Source organism: Oryctolagus cuniculus, chromosome 7, assembly GCF_051225735.1.
Source record: "Oryctolagus cuniculus isolate XC-2025 breed Fujian yellow rabbit chromosome 7, ASM5122573v1, whole genome shotgun sequence".
NCBI lineage: Eukaryota > Metazoa > Chordata > Mammalia > Lagomorpha > Leporidae > Oryctolagus > Oryctolagus cuniculus.
The window spans coordinates 133,480,217-133,497,785 of record NC_142873.1 but is presented as its reverse complement, the minus strand read 5'-3'; the positions used below and the strand labels follow the sequence as shown (position 1 = coordinate 133,497,785).

Sequence of the window (17,569 nt, the reverse complement as noted above, 5' to 3'; positions counted from 1 at the left end):
CAAATCACTAAAATATTGTTTGCTACATTTCACTGAAGAATTAGTGGGATGCTTTGTTTCTTCTGTTTTTGTACAGTGTACTTTTTACCATGTGTATGTTACCTGTTGGAGTTCCTTTTTTTTTTTTTTAAGAGATTTATTTTTTTATTTGAAAGAGTTATACAGAGAAGGAAAGCAGAGAGAGGTCTTCAATCTGCTGGTTCACTCCCTAATTGGCTGCAACAGCCAGAGCTGCGCTGATCTGAAGCCAGGAGCCAGGAGCTTCTTCCAGGTCTCCCACACGGGTACAGGGTCCCAAGGACTTGGGCCATCTTCCACTGCTTTCCCAGGCCATAGCCGGATCGGAAGTGGAGCAACCGGGACTTGAACTGGTGCCCATATAGGATGCCGGCATTGGAGTTGGCGGTCTCACCCGCTACACCATAGTGCTGACCCCCTCCCCCTTTTTTATTAGTTGTACTTGTCATTGTTTCTCTCTCTTGTCGTATCTGTTTCCTGGCTCGTCTGTTTTCTTGGTTTACTCTTTTTGGGTGTGTGTTGGAAGATACCAACCCGTAACTTCCTGTGGAGGGCTCTTTTCTCTCTCACAAGGTTAGACAGGCTGAGCATAGAATCTAGATTGGGGATAGGTGTTTTTTGTTTTGTTGTTGTTGTTGTTTTGACAGTCAGAGTGGTCAGAGAGAAAGGTCTTCCTTTTCCGTTGGTTCAACCCCCAGTGGCTGCTGCGGCCGGCGCACTGCACTGATCCGAAGCCAGGAGCCAGGTGCTTCTCCTGGTCTCCCATGCGGGTGCAGGGCCCAAGCACTCATGCCATCCTCCACTGCACTCCTGGGCCACAGCAGAGAGCTGGACTGGAAGAGGAGCAACCGGGACAGAATCTGGTGTCCTGACCGGGACTAGAACCCCGTGTCCCGGCGCGGCAGGTGGAGGATTAGCCTATTGAGCCATGGTGCCAGCCAGGGATAGGTGTTTAGACTAGTAGTTGAGATGCAGGTTGAGACATGGCCCCTGTCTTGGAGTACTTGGCTCTAGCTCCTGATTCCGGTGTCCTGCTATTGCAAACCCTGGAGGTGGCAGTGGTGGCTCAAGTAGTTTGGGTCTCTGCTAACCATATGGGTATCAATTGCGTACCTGGCTCCCAGCTCGTCTGGCTGAGTACCAGCCATTGTGGCTATTTAGAGAGTGAACTAGTGGATGGCAACTCTTCTAATCTCTCTGGTTCAAATTAATAAATAAACAGATAAATAATAAGTTAGGTTTAAATTGATTTTGCTAAAAACTTTGAAGGGTATGGGGCCAGCGCTGTGGCATAGCCAGTAAAAGCCGCTATCTGTAGTGCCGGCATCCCAAATGGGCGCCAGTTCAAATCCTGACTGTTCCACTTCCTATCCAGCTCTCTGCCATAGCCTCTGAAAGCAGTAGAAGATGGCCCAAGTCCTTGGTCCCCTGCACCCGCGTGGGAGACCCAGAAAAAGCTCCTGGCTCCTGGCTTTGGATCAGCACAGCTCTGGCCATTGCAGCCACTTGGGGAGTGAACCAGTGGACAGAAGACGTCTCTGTCTCTGTCTGTCTCTTTTTTTCTCTTTTTCTCTCTTTCTCTCTCTGCCTCTTTTCTCTCTGTGTAACTCTGACTTTCAAATAAATACATATATCTTTAAAAAAATACTTTGAAGGGTATATGATTTTTTAAGTGTCTCCAACATACATACAAAATAGTAATAAGTATACGATAATAAACATCACCTAAGAAATAAAACAATTGAAACTATCTGCGTATTCACTCGGTATCATCTGCCTTCTACAGTTGTCCTGATTTTGGTATTTAATCATTCCCCTGAATCTCTTTACTTTGTACCAGGATATTTCAATTAGCTCATGGAAAAATGGACTAATACAAGTTTATTTTGGTGCAAAAAATTGAAATCTGCATATTTTTCAAAATATATATTTTACATGAACTCACTGATAATTTCTTCTTTGCAAGGTTTCAGTTTTTTGTTTTTTGGTTTTTTGTTTGTTTGTTTGTTTGTTTTTTGACAGGCAGAATGGACAGTGAGAGAGAGACAGAGAGAAAGGTCTTCCTTTGCTGTTGGTTCACCCTCCAATGGCCGCCGCGGCCGGTGCATCGCGCTGATCCAGAGGCAGGAGCCAGGTGTTTCTCCTGGTCTCCCATGCAGTTGCAGGGCCCAAGCACTTGGGCCATCCTCCACTGCACTCCTGGGCCATAGCAGAGAGCTGGCCTGGAAGAGGGGCAACCGGGACAGAATCCGGCGCCCCGACCAGGACTAGAACCCGGTGTGCCAGCGCCGCAAGGCGGAGGATTAGCCTACTGAGCCACGGTGCCGGCATTTTATTTTATTTTTTATTTTATTTATTTATTTTTGACAGGCTGAGTGGACAGTTAGAGAGAGAGACAGAGAGAAAGGTTTTTCCTTTTGCCGTTGGTTCACCCTCCAGTGGTCACCGCGGCCGGCGCACTGCGCTGATCCGATGGCAGGAGCCAGATACTTATCCTGGTGTCCCATGCAGGTGCAGGGCCCAAGCACTTGGGTCATCCTCCACTGCACTCCCTGGCCACAGCAGAGAGCTGGCCTGGAAGAGGGGCAACCGGGACAGAATCCTGTGCCCCGACCGGGACTAGAACCCGGTGTGCCAGCGCCACAAGGCAGAGGATTAGCCTATTGAGCCATGGCGCCGGCCCTCAGATATTTTTTATACCAAAACGAGCCAAGTGCTTCTTCTTCTTCTTCTTTTTTTTTTTTTAATTTGAAGGGCAGAGTGACAAAGATCTTCTCTCCAATGGCTCACTCTTAATAACCAGGACTGGACTAGGAGCCTGGGACTCCATCTGGTTCTCCCATGTAGGTAGCAGGAGTCCAAGTACTTGAGCCATCATCCACTGCCTTCCCAGGCTCATCACCAGGAAGCCTGATTGGACGTAGAACAGTTGGAACTCCAGTAGCTCTCCAACATAGGATGTTGGTTTCCTGGGTGGTGGCTTATCCCACTGAGCCACATGCCAGTACTCCTTCCTTATTTTTAAAAGATGTATTATTTTATATATTTTTCATCTTTAAATTTAAAAATTTATGTCTGTACTTTATGTGTAATTTGGGCACATTAATCTTTCAGTTATGTGTAGTTATATATATATATAAAACTATAATATCTGTCATACTTCTTTTTTTCTTTTATTGGTGGATTTAGAGACATATTAAATGAAGTATTTGTCCTGCCAGTATATATTAATAAATATGGACAGGAGTTTCTCTAGGGTACACACATCTATGGTAAAAAGGCTGGGTTCATTTATAGGCCTATCTTCAATTTTAATAAATACTACCAAGTTAATCTCTAGAGTATTTTATTAGTTATTTGTGCATTAAGTTATTTTGTACCAATTATTTGTGCATGAGGTTATATTGTACAACATTCCTATAAATACTTCATGTTGTCAGTTTAGTTTTAACCATTCCAGTGGGTAGACTGTAGTAACTCATTATAGTTTTAGTTTATATTTTTCTGCTTATTGTGAGGAAGTCCCTAAGTTCTTAATGTATTTATTGCTATTCAGATTTCCTCTTCTTTTTAAAAAATTTTTTTTAAATTTTATTTATTCGAAAGGCAAATTTACAAATCTACCATCTTGTGGTTCACTTACCAACTGGCCAAAACAGCCCAGGCTGGAGCCAGGAGCCTGGAAATCCTATTTAGGTCTCCCACACGAGTGGTTAAAATCCAAGCACTTGCACCATTGTCCATCCACTGCTTTCCTAGGCACAATAGCTGGGAACTAAATCACAAGTAGAACAGCCAGGACTTAAAACCAGCACCCACATTTGGGATGACAGCATTGTAGGTGGCTACTTCACCTGATTTTGCCACGATGCTGGCCCCCAAATTTCCTCTTCTGTGAATTGCCTTTTTCTTATTTTTTTGCTATTTCAGGAGTTATTTTTAAATCAGTTTTTGGAAATTGTTATGTATTCTAGACATTAATCTTTGTTGATCATATGCTTTGGAATTGTCCTCTTCCTAGTTTATCTTTTCAGTTTATATTGTTTTGCACAGGAGTTTTACATTTTCTTAACAGTAAAATAAGTTGAAGTACAAAATTTACTTTTCTGATTTTTTTTTTTGCTTTCTGTGACTCATTTAATTTAAAAATAGCTCTATTGAGATACAATTGACATATAACAGAGTACTCACTTAAAATATACAATTGGATGGGCTTTGATATATTTTTATACCCATGAAACCATCCTTATAATCAGAGTAATGACTTATCTTCATCTTGGCTGAAGTTTCTTCCTACCCCCTTCCTTTGTATTCCCACTTACATTCCCTCCCATTCCCTCTCAACTACTGATCTACTTTGTCTCTGTTGATCAGATTACAGTTTGAGAATTTTTATGGATATAGTCATAGTCTTTATTTTTGTTTAGCTTTTTTGATATAATATTTTGAAAATACTTCACATGTATATCAATAGTTAATTTCTTTTATTGATGCGTATCTGTTAACAGATATATGACTTGCAAATGTTTTTTCCCCATTCTTTGAGTTGCCTTTTGATGCTAATTTCCCTAAGTCTCAGTCTTTCTGTTCTGTTAACATGCTTAGTGTCCAGGTTCTGGTCTGGAACTGAAGCCCTGCCTGTCTGTTAGAGTTAGCAAGGTTTGATGAGAAGACATCAGTCTGAATTTTAGCTCATCCACTCAGTGGCTGTGTAATTCTGGGTAAATTATGCTACTTGGGACACTCATCCCATATTGGAGTGCCTGGGTTCAAGTCCTGGCTCTGCTCCCAGTTCCAACTTCCTGCTTGTGTGCAGCCTGGTAGGCAGTAGGTGATGGCTCAAGTGGTTGGGTCCTTACTGCCCAGGTGGGAAACCTTATTGATTGAGTTCCCGGCTCATGGTTCCTGTCATTAGCCTGACTTAGCCCTGGCTAGAAATGCCCTGGCTGTTGTGGGCATTTGGGGAGTGAACTGGCAGATGAGAAATCTCTTTCTTCTTTGTCTCTCTTTTGTTTCTCTGCCTTTCAAATAAATTTTAAAAATTTATATTTAAATTATAACATTTAATAATAGTGACAACTCCTCAATCTATCACCATAATAATAGGATTATAAATCGAAACAGATTTTCTGGAGCAGAATTTTTTATTAGGTATAAAGCTTTAAATAGTCTGAATCCTGAAATTTCATTTATAGAACATTAATCTAAGAAAATTGTCATGGATACATGGAAGAAGTTAGGGATACTCACCTCAGTGATAGGTTTAATAAAGTTAAAAACCTTAATGTCTGTAATTAGAGAATTGAGTATTAAATTGTGGTATCTGAGGAAGGTATTTGGCACAGCAGTTAAGATGCCTGTTGGGATGCTCGTATTCCATTTCAGAGTACCTGGGTTTGAGTCTGCTTCCACTTTTGTGCTAATGTATTCTGAAAGGGAGCAGGTGGTGGCTCAAGTACTTGGGTCCCTGTCATCCACGTGGGAGACCTGGTATTGAGTTCCTGGCTCCTGGCTTTGGCTGATATGTTGGGAGTAAATCAACAGATTAAATCTCTCTCTCTCTTTGCCTTTTAAACAAGATGAAAATAAGTAATTTTTTAAAAATTGTGGTAACCACAAAAGCTTATACAGTCATAAAAATACTGATGTTGAAGAAAACTTTTAAGTAAGTGGAAAGACATGATTCTGTTAAAATGCTTCAATTTAGGCATTAAAGAAACTCTCAAACTTAGTATTACCTCTTAACAGTGATCTGTTTCTGGGTGTTGGCATTATGTGTTACTGAAGCGTACTTTGTTTTAAAGATTTTATATATTTATTTATTTATTTGAAAGGCAGAGTTACAAAGAGGGAGGGAAAAGACACAGAAAGAGAGATCTTCCATCCACTGTCTCATTCCCCAAGTGGCCACAGGAGCTAGAAGCTTCATCTGGGTCTCCTAGGTGCATGTCGGAGGCCCAGGCATTTCTGCTGCTTCCCCAGGCCATTAGCAGGGAGCAGGATTGGAAGAGGAGTAGCCAGGACTCCAGCAGGGATGCTGGCAACCTCGGTAGTGGGTAGTGGCTTAATCTGCTATGCCCCAATGCTGGCCCCAGAAACTTTGTATTTTTACATATACGTTTAAGAGTAAAGGATATTACTGCTATGACAAAACAACAAACAGTATTTTTAAAAATGAAAATGAAATGAAACTAGAAACTACAGTTAAATCCCATGAAAGAATCAGTATCTAAAAATGATCTTTGTCGGTTGGGCTGATGGACTGAATCCAGTGGAATTTAATCAGGATGTATGAAAAAGAAAAAAAAGATAGATGGAAAAATAACTAAATCATGTTTCTGGTTTAAAAATTAAATATGACCAATATAGAAAGTGTGAGTTCAGGGTGTAGTGAAAGCATACCTAAGACGTAGGAGTTTAATTTACCCTAGTCATTTTCTCAACATAAGCAACCAGCTGTTCTCTTCCCATTCCGTTTCATCTGATACCCAGCTTAGTCTCTCTCTCTCTTTTTTTTTTTAAAGATTGATTTGAAAGAGTTACATAGAGAGAGGAGAGGAAGAGACAGAGAGAAAGGTTTTCCATCCGCTGGTTCACTCCCCAATTGATCGCAAGGCTGGAGCTGTGCCAATCTGAAGCCAGGAGCTTCCTCCGGGTCTCCCACATGGGTGCAGGGGCCCTAGGACCTGGGCCATCTTCTACAGCTTTCCCAAGCCATAGCAGAGAGCTGGATCGGAAGTGGAGCAGCTGGGCCTCGGAGCAGCTGGGCCTCGAACCAGCGCCCCTGTAGCCATTTGCCTCGTCTGCTGGTTGTTTATTTGACTTTGCTGACTTCATTCAAGTTGTTCTGTTTTGGGGGTCCCTCTGTTCCCCTCATCTTTTTTCGCATTCTTTTTTTTTAAACATTTATTTATTTGAAAGAGTTGTACAGAGAGAAGAGGCAGGGGTGGGGGGTTGGGGTGGTGGTCTTCTCAGTTGGCTGCAACGGCCAGAGCTGAGCCAATCCAAAGCCAGGAGCTAGCTTCTTTTGGGTCTCCCATGTGGGTGCAGGGGTCCAAGGACTTAGGCCATTTTCTACTGCTTTCCCAGGCCATAGCAGAGAACTGGATTGGAAGTGAAGCAGCCAGGACTTGAACTGGTGCCCATATGGGATGCCAGCGCTGCAGGAGGCAGTTTTACCTGCTACATACACCACAGCGCTGGACCCTGTTCCCCTCATCTTTGCAATTTAAAACTTTATCCATGGTGGGTGTTAGGATGCTTGTTAGGATACCCTGTCCCACATGAGAGTACCTGAGTTCCTACCTGCTTCAGCTCCTGATTCTACCCAGCTTTCTGCTAATGCAGACCCTGGGAGGAAGCAATGGTGGTCTAAGTAATTGAGTTCCTGGCACACAAGTGGGAGGCTTGTATTTATTGAGTTCTGCTCCCAGATTTGACCTGTCTCAGCCCTGACCCTTGCAGACTTTCAGGGAGTGAACCCCTAAAGGGGACTGTACTTGCTCACTCCCTCCCTCCTGTTCCCTTCTGTCCCCCTCATGCCTTTCTTTGCCTCTTAAATAAATGATAAAAACAAATAATTAAAGCCTGTACTTGTGCTGTTCCCTTCTGGAAGTTTGCCCCTTATAATACAAAAATACAGTTTACTCAATTTTATAATTGTAAGAATTTAATATGTGAAATTTAAATCAGATAGGGCTTCTTGCTTTATGTATCAGCTGTGTTTTGTCAGTTTTGTATGAACCACCAGCATTCTAAAGTACAGAATGTCAGCCAGAAAATTTCTTGGAAAACTTTCCCCAGAGGCAGTCACTTTAAAATGGAGGCTAGATGTTACAAACTTTTAGAAAGAGGGCCAAATGATGGCCATAATACTACTTGTTACAGAATATTAAAGATAATACTTAGGGAGAAAAACCAGAATGTAAAAGCACACTTAAAATAGTTCTACATGGGTGAATATTATGGTACAGTGGGCTAAGCTGTTGCTTGGATTACCCATGTTGCATTTTGGAGTGTCAGTTCAAGTCCTAGTTGCTGTTGGTACAGCTTCCTGCTAATGTGTCCTGGGAGATAGCGGATGATGGCTCAAGTATTTGGGCCCCTGACACTTACATGGGAGACTTGGATGGAGTTCCTGGCTCCTGGCTTCTGCTTGACCAAGCCCTGGCTGTTGCTGGCATTTGGGAAATGAACCAGGAAATGGGAGACCTCTCTCTCTGCTTTTAATGTAGATAAAAAAAAATAATAAGCATTCTTTTTTCTTTTTTTTTAAAGATTTATTTATTTATTTGGAAGTCAGAGTTACAGAGAGGCAGAGGCAGAGAGAGCAAGAGAGAGCGCAAGCCAGGAGCCAGGAGCTTCTTCCAGGTCTTTAACCCAGGTGCAGGAGCCTAAGGACCAGGGCCATCTTCTGCTGTTTCCCAGGCCATAGCAGAAAGCTGGGTCAGAAGTGGAGCAGTTGGGACTTGAACTGGCGCCCATATGGGATGCCTGTACTGCAAGTGGTGGCTTTACCCACTATGCCACAGTGCCGACCCAGCATTCTTTAAAAAGTTATAGAATGGGCTGGCACTGTGGCGTAGTGGGTGAAGCCGCTGCCTGTAGTGCCAGCATCCCATATGGCTGCTGGTTTGAGTCCCAGCTGCTCCACTTCCAATCCAGCTCTCTGCTATAGCCTGGGAATGGAGTAAAAGATGTTTCAAGTTCTTGGGCCCCTGCACCCACGAGGGAAACCTGGAAGAACCTCCTGACTCCTGACTTCGGATCGGCCCAGCTCTGGCTGTTGTGGCCATCTGGGGAGTAGAAGACCTTTCTCTCTCTCTCTCTGTCTCTCTCTCCCTCTCCCTCTCCCTCTCTCCCCTCCCCCCACCCCGCCCCCACCTCTGCTCTTTGTAACTCTGCCTTTCAAATAAGATGATTAAATCTTAAAAAAGTTGTAGAACTGCATTCTAGAAAAACATAAAGCATAGTGATTAAGTGTATGCTTTTGAGCCAGATGGCTCTAGTTCAAAGTTTGAATTTAACACTCACTCATTGGATGACTTTGGGTAAATAATTTAATCTCTTTGTCTTCATCTGAAAAATGGGCTGATGATCAATCATCTAACGCATAGGATTCTTGTGTTAGATAAGTTATGGTCATGTGTTGCTTAACTATAGATTACCTTCTGAGAAATGAATCATCATGTGCAAAACATTGAATGCACACACACAAAACTAGGTGGTTTAATATGCTGCGAGCTATATGACATTTAACCTGTTGTGGTACAAACCTGTACATGTATTATACTGAATACTGTAGGCTGTTTGAACATACTAGTATTTTTGTGTCTAAACATAACATATGAAAATGATACAGTAAAAATAGGCGATAAAATTTTTCAACTCCATTATAACCTTGTGGGATCCCTGTTACACATGTGTCCTACACTGAAATGTTATATCGTGCACAGCTGCAGTAGTATGGAAAGCAGTTGGGAACATGCCCAACCTATACCTTGAGCTCAGTCAACACAACTATGATTATCCATTGGCAAAGTTCATTTTAAACTATATGAAGCCTTTTTTTTTTTTTTAAGATTTATTTATTTATTTGGAAGGTAGAGTTACAGAGAGGCAGAGAGAGAGAAAAGTCTTCAACCTGCTTGTTCACTTCCCAAATGACCTCAACAACCAGAATTAGGTGGATCTGAAGCCTCCTCGGGGTCTCCCACATGGGTGCAGGGACCCAATTACTTGGGCCTTCTTTGCTGCTTTCCCAGGCGCATCAGCAGGGAACTGGATCAGAAATGGAACAGCCAGGGCTTGAATCGGTGCCCATATTGGATACCAGCACCGCATGAGGCCACTTCACGCACTGTAGCACAGTGCCCACGCCAGCCACCGTGTGCTTGTTGTTGTTGTTGTTTTTAAGATTTTATTTGTTTGAGCAGCAGAGTTACAGACAGAGGGAGAGACAGAGAGAGAGAAAGAGATCTTCCATCCATCCACTGGTTCACTCCCCAAGTGACCACAATGGCCAGAGCTGGGCTGAACTGAAGCCAGAAGCCAGAAGCCAGAAGCCAGGAACTTCTGAGTCTCCCACATGTGTGCAGGGGTCCAAGGACTTGGGCCATCTTCTACTTCTTTCCCAGGCCATTATCAGAGAGCTGGATCAGAAGTGGAGCTGCCAGGACTCAAACCGTTGCCCATGAGGGATCCTGGTGCCACAGGCAGAGGCTTAGTCTACTATACCACAGCGCCAGCTCCAAACTATATGAGTTTTAAATTGGTATTCAGCCCTGTTTTTTTTTTTTTTTTTTTTTGACAGGCAGAGTGGATAGTGAGAGAGAGAGACAGAAAGGTCTTCCTTTTGCCCATTGGTTCACCCTCCAATGGCCGCCGTGGCTGGCCAGCGCACTGCGCTGATCCGAAGCCAGGAGCCAGGTGCTTCTCTTGGTCTCCCATGAGGTGCAGGGCCCAAGCACTTGGGCCGTCCTCCACTGCCTTCCCGGGCCACAGCAGAGAGCTGGCCTGGAAGAGGGGCAACCAGGATAGAATCCGGCGCCCCGACTGGGACTAGAACCCAGTGTGCCGGCACCACTAAGTGGAGGATTAGCCTATTGAGCCACGGCACTGGCCGGTATTCAGCCCTTATTTTAAAATATGACCATCCTGAAAGAAATTCTCTTTGGTGGTTTCAGAATACAGCCAGGATGCTGCCACACACTTTGAAGCCATGTAGTTAGGAATGTAGATACAATATTTTTTCCTTTGTAAATGTATTAATGCTTATTAAAGGAAATTTGGAAGTTTAAAAAAGTATAAAGATGACAAAATTGCTGATAATCCTATTGCTATTAGCATTTTAGTTAGATTTCTTCTAGCCTTTTTTCTCCTGTGGATTAATATTTTTACATACAAACATGTTGTGATTATAATGACATACAGAACTGGAGTATATTTAGTCTAGAGAAATGAACCATTGCATTCTAGATGAGTGATGTTGGAGTCCTGGTTTGGGAGGCCAGTGTCTGCAGAGATTAACTGCAGGAATGGGAGATAAATTTATGTCTGAGATAGAAACAACAAGCTTCAGTTTTTTTTTTTTTTTGTTTTTGTTTTTTTTTGGACAGGCAGAGTGGACAGTGAGAGAGAGAGACAGAGAGAAAGGTCTTCCTTTGCTGTTGGTTCACCCTCCAGTGGCCACCGCGGCCACCGCGCTGATCCAATGGCAGGAGCCAGGCACTTATCCTGGTCTCCCATGGGGTGCAGGGCCCAAGCACTTGGGCCATCCTCCACTGCCTTCCCGGGCCACAGCAGAGAGCTGGCCTGGAAGAGGGGCAACCGGGATAGAATCCGGCACCCCGACCGGGACTAGAACCCGGTGTGCTGGCTCCGCAAGGCGGAGGATTAGCCTACTGAACCGCGGTGCCGGCCTTCAGTGTGGTTTTAAAGATTTCTTTCTTTCTTTTTTATTTTAGCTCTGGCTCCTGAAAGGAGGCATATAGAACATAGGAGGGGAAGAGCATCTTTGCTGGGGAAAATGTTTAGTTTTGGACGTGTTCAATTTGAGATTTGAATAGGATATACAGATGGAAATGTGCAAGGCATTTGTGTTACATAGCAAGGACTTGAGAAAGTGATCTGAGGATAATCTACCTGGGATATGAATGGGAGCATCCCAGTATGAATATTTCAAGTATGGTACCTAACTTGGGAGTTTTTTTTTAAAACGTGTGTGCCTGACTTCCCAGATACAGAGCCCTTTAAAGTCATGAACACAGTCTCCATCTTCAGTACCCAATATAGTACTACCACATAGTTTATGGAAAAGATGGGTTTACTGAAGCAGGGAATTAATTTGGACTGTTTAGAATTCCATAGTTTTTATTGCCCTCTTTCAGTTTTGGTATCTTCTAGAATTTAAATTCTTAAAGGGAAATTAGAGACCTGTAGTTTCTTTACTACTTCTGATAGAATTTTATTTATATGAGATTCTTAAAATGTTATTTGGATGGCTATAATTCAGCTTAATCTTGCATTAAAAAAAAGTGGTTGTGGTATTAGTGTTGCAGCTTAATGGGTTAAACTACTGCCTACAGTGATGACATCCCATATGTGGTGCTGGTTTGTGACCTGGCTGTTCAACTTCCAATCCAGCTCCATGCTAATGTGCTTGGGAAAGCAGCGGAGGATGGCCCAAGTGCTTAGGCCCCTGAACCATGTGGGAGAGCTGGAGGAAGCTTCTAGCTCCTGGCTTCAGGTTGGCCCAGCCCTGGCTATTGCAGCCATCTTGTGAGTGAACCAGCAGATGGAAGACCTTTCTCTCTGTCTCTCCCTCTATCCTGGTAACTCTGCCTTTCAAATAAATAAAAGAAAAAAATGGTGAGGGGCTGATACTGTGGCATAGTGGGTAATACCGCCCCCTTCAGTGCCGACATCCCATATAAGTCCAATTTGGGTCCTGGCTGCTCCACTTCTAATCCAACACTCTGCTGTGGCCTGGGAAAGCAGTAGAGGATGGCCCAAGTCCTTGGGTCCCTGCGCTCGGCATGAGGAACCCGGAAGAAGCTCCTGGTTCCTGGCTTTGGATTGACCCAGCTCCAGCCATGGCAGCCATTTGGGAGTGAACCAGTGGATGGAGGACCGCTCTCTCTCTCTCTCTGCCCCTACCTCTCTGTAGCTCTGCCTTTCAAATAAATAAATAAATCTTTAAAGAAAAAAAATGGTGGTTGTGAAGAGGATTGTTTCAGTGATTTTCACATGCCCAGAAATACTCATATTGAGTATGAGTTTTCAAATATTCATATTGAGTATGTTAAAGAGCCCTCCCTATTTAATTTGAACTAATACATTGGGGTAAAGATTTAGAAATAGAAAAGCACATGAATCAGTTGGGGTAACCTATAAATATAAATTCAGTGAATTTTTGAAAATATTTGTTTATTTATTTGAAAGTCAGTGACAGAAAGGGAGAGAGAAAAAGAGATCTTCTGTCTGCTGGTTCACTCCCCAAAGGGCCATAACAACCAGGTCTGGGCCAGGCCGAAGCCAGGAGCCAGGAACTTCATCCTGGTCTCCTACATGGGTGCCAGAGGCCCAAGTACTTTGTTTCCCTCTGCCTTCTTAGGAAGGCACATTAGCATGGAATTGGATAGGAAGCAGAGCCACTGAGACTTGGTGTCCCAAGTGGCAGCCTGACACTCTGTGCCATAATGCTGGACACTCCATGGAGTTTTGAATTTTCAAAATTTTAAAACTTGTTAAAGTCTTTATCATCATCATCATTATTATTGTTATTAAAGAATTTATTTGGAAAAGAGAGAGATATCTTCCATTAGCTGGTTCACTCCCCTCATGGCTGCAACGTCTGGGCCTGTGCCAAGCTGAAGCTGGGAGCCCAGAACTCCATCAGATCTCCCACATGGGTGGCAGAGGCCCAAACAGTTGGGCTATCCTCTGCTGTTTTCCCAGGCACATTAACAGGATCTTTAGTGGAGCAGCTGGGATACGAACTCAGGCCCATATGGGGTGCCAGCATTGCAGGCAGCAGCTTAATCCACTGTGCCACAAAGGCGGCCCGGCCCCATCGAAGTCTTAATGCAGTGTCTGTGTCAGAAGATACTGGATTGGTGGTTGGGACATTCTAAATCAGCAGGTGGATTGTGGAAGGATGGACCCCATCTCTATGCCCTTCTCTTTGCATACTGTAATTAGCAGTTGGTTAGTTTGCATTGTGTTTCAGCTATCATGTTATGTTGACTCATTCCAAAAGTATCCTGATAGGTTTCATGTCTTTTTCTCCAGCAGTTAGCACTGTATGTAGTGAGCTGTCAATAAATATTTAGCAGACGAATAAAATGGTAACTGTATTCAGCAAACATTGAGCCTTGAGAATATCCTATGGGGGTTGAAATGTGTAGGCCTATGAAAATTAATAAAACATAGTAATCTAAAGGAACATAAAATCTGGTAGTGAATATAAATATTTAAAGTTTCCTGATCATTAGATTAGCTGATGCAGACAACAGTGGTTCGCTGGCCTAAACCAGAATTTCTTTGTAATGTAGATTTCTGATAAATTAAGATCAGATAAAATCTTGTTTGCATAAGATAAGCACACATTCTGCTTTGCTTGTCTTTTCCCATTTAGCTGGAAAGCAGGATTGTGTAGGGGGTCAGTTTTATTATCCTCTCATATTCAGCTTTTATTTTATTAAAGTTTGGTTTTGATTAAATAGCAGCACGGTACTCTTCTGAATTTAAGAGAAGCAGCCCATTTACCTGAAGTGACTATGATCAAGTAGCAGATATTTGTTTATTGAATAAGTATACTAAAATAACTTGACTCTGATTTATGCAAAGATCAGATAATCCGAATTATTAGTCAAGATAGCTTTTACTGTATATGTCTTAATGGTTTTTATATATAATATATATCCCTGCAAAATTTTAAAGTAATCAAGGTCATGCCAAAGTCCATTCTCAATTATCCAAGCAGATAAATGGATCACTAGTGTGGAAAATAAAGATACAGAAAATCCAGTGGAATCTTTTAGTGGCACCATAGCTATTTGTAGTTCTGTAGGCAGAAAAATCAAAGTGAAGACAGGAAGTTGGGAATCTGAAAAGATTATTCTGGGGCAATGAATTCAAATCAATTGTATTTTACTCAAGGTAAGGTACTCACTCAAAATGAGGGTGGCCTATTAGGAATAGTCATAACCGGAAGCCTACTAGGAACTTCCTAACCTAGTCAGAATGAATGTGGTTTTTTGTTGTTGTTGTTGTTTTTGGTGGGGGAGGGGGAGAACCTTATATACTGCCTGTGTTATGCTGCATCACATAATTCAAGTCTTACCCAGATAAATCAATTGAGCATGGGAAAAATCTAATCAGTTGTCAGAATGAAGCAATGTATTAACAGGGGAGAGAATAATTCTATGGTATGCAGTGGGTCCCCAAACAAGTTTGACAGTGACTTTTTTGCACTGTCCAGGGAGAACATACTGGTAAGCCAGCGTTCTAGAACCATAATTTGAATAAATTGTTAGTGATAGGATACATGTAATCTATCAGGCTTTATCATGGTTCCATTTTCTTTTGGTTTAGATGCCATACTAAACCAGATAATTTTTCCGGATACCACAATATGGGGAATGGGGTACTCTGGGTGGTCGTGACTATATCCCCATTGTGAACAAATGAACTGGTACTTGGCCTACTAGTCTTTGTTTTTTTTGTTTGTTTGTTTTTTTTGTTTTTAATAAACTCAAAATAAAAAACCAAAAAGCAAAAAGATATAGCAGTAACCTTTTATAAATTGGTTAACATAAATTAATCCCTGGAAGCCTAATCAATATTGTGTATTTGGAGAAAATGGAGTTTGTGGAGCTGTAGAGCTCAAGGCTATAATCAGGACTTAAGTCTCTTGAAGAAGGCAGGTATCATACTCTTATTCTTTATAACCAGAGCACCTCATGATTTATGCTCAATTTATCTTACTTTAATGAAGCTTAATATTGGATTTCAAGATGAAACTACAATTGTAGTAAGCATAATTGAGGTATTTTATAGCTCTACTTAGATTTATTCTCATGTTAAAAGAGCAATTCTGCCTTTTACTCATTAGAAAACAATTCATTAAGTGATGATACAGAATTCTGTAAACAAACTAGAGCCTGAAAAGGCACATAAGAGATGTATGCATCTGTTAGGAAAAAAGGATAATGCATTTGAGAAAGATAATCTATTTGGTTCATTATTTTTATTTGTCAAGTAATTAAATCTTTAATTTTTATTTTTTAGACCTTATTGCAATATGCAAGCAACAAGAATGCATCAGAACATATTGTGTATCTTCTGGAGGTGTATCGACTGGCCATCCAAAGCTTTGCCAGTGCGCGTCCATATTTAACTACTGAGTGTGAAGATGTCCTCTTAGTGCTTGGCAGATTAGTACTGTAAGTTTAAGGACTTAAACCACTTTTAAAATTGAGGAACCTTGGTCTTAATGTTTGTCTAACTTCTCTTTACAGTGGTTTTGACATTGATTCTTCAGAACACCCTAGAGTGATACCTTTGAAAATTCCTTTTCTCTGAGTCTTTATGCTGGGGTTCCCTGAAGAATAGAGTCCTAGTGAAACCTCCAGCCAAGTAACATAGTCTTTAACTGCTACTTAAGCTCAGAATCTGCGAATGATACATTTCTTTTGGTCCCTTAATGATAAAGTATTTGGAAATTTTGATGGCCTTTGAGGAACACTAAATCCTTTGGGGGGAGAACACCATGAAATTCTGTAAATTATATTATGTGAACCAAGAATAATTTTACTAGTAGAAAGTATCAGTGTACAGTGTAAAATTATCACTTAAAGAGTCCTGGATCATTTAACTGCTGTTTTAATATTTGGCTGCCTAGCAGCAGACAAAATTATACCCTTAATGTACTTTTCATCTGAAGTTGAAAAAAGACAACAATTAATTCTGTTTTAGCTGGAGATCTTACACAGCTTGCGGATGGTTTAGGGGAATAACTTGTGTGGTTGCTCATTTTACTTTTCTCTGGTCTCCTCTTTTCCTTCCTGTTTTCCAAAGCCCAAGTCCTCTAACACCATACCTTTATGGAAGACAAGTGTTCTGAATCCCATTGTTCTTCCTACCAAGTCCCACTTCCCATGTTACCTAGGCTAATCCCTAACAGATAAAGTAATGCTTTGCAAGATTTTAAGGAGGTGTTGCTTGATTGGTATTTTGAGTTGGTCTTTATGTTTTTAAGCATTTACATTTTAAAAAATTCTTCCTATTATTTTCTGTGCTTACTGGGTAATGGCTAGGGTAGAAAGAGGAAACTTTGGTTTCTTAGAGGTAAAGAAGTGACTGCCAATCATTCTGCTTCCTCTGCAAGTGGCAGAATAAATCTGTTTGTCACTTTATCAACTTGATTAACAGTATAATGAACTCTTGTTTTTGTCTTCTTGAACCAGAATTGTTCTATATAGTATCTTCCTATACCCAAATAAATTAGATAAAACTACTTGGAATGTGATTTCTAAAAATCTTATATTTTTACTAAATATATTAAAACAACAGTGTAAATATAATTCTTTCTGTTTTTCTACCCTTTTTTAAAGTTAAAAAGTCAATAAAGTTACTTTGAAGAAAATTTTGAAGAGTAAAAGATTTTTAAATAGTCTAAACAAAAGTAAAATGCATATTCAGTGTTGTCAGCATACTATATTTACTACTGTAACCACTCCATTTACTTACTTAGTTATTTGTATTATAGGAGTTGTTTTGAATTGCTGCTTTCAGTGCCTGAAACTGAACTGCCATGTGAAGTCTGGGTACCATTCCTTCAGTCTCTACAGGTAAGCTGATTTTAACTTGAAAACATTCTCTATATTAGGCCCAAGAGTCCTAGTTAATTACTGTCAGCATATTAAAATAGAAAAGTTAGAATAACAACAATTCGTTATATATTGGTATTACTGCCTTCATGAAATGAGAAAACAGACTCAGCACATGCAGGTATACTAAAAATAGATTTTTTTATTTCATTTGGTTT

At 41.4% G+C, this 17,569-nt stretch overlaps 1 protein-coding gene across 3 annotated transcripts in view; it reads left to right on the top strand.

Moving 5' to 3' along the window:
- RLF (RLF zinc finger) overlaps positions 1-17,569 on the top strand; it is a 104,264-nt gene that overhangs the window by 19,050 nt on the left and 67,645 nt on the right. For all 3 annotated transcript variants that reach the window (XM_002715189.6, XM_089300922.1, XM_089300923.1), the window contains exons 2-3: positions 15,811-15,965; positions 17,291-17,372. In XM_002715189.6, coding sequence (XP_002715235.3) covers positions 15,811-15,965; positions 17,291-17,372 — 237 coding nt within the window. The remainder of the gene's footprint in view (positions 1-15,810; positions 15,966-17,290; positions 17,373-17,569) is intronic.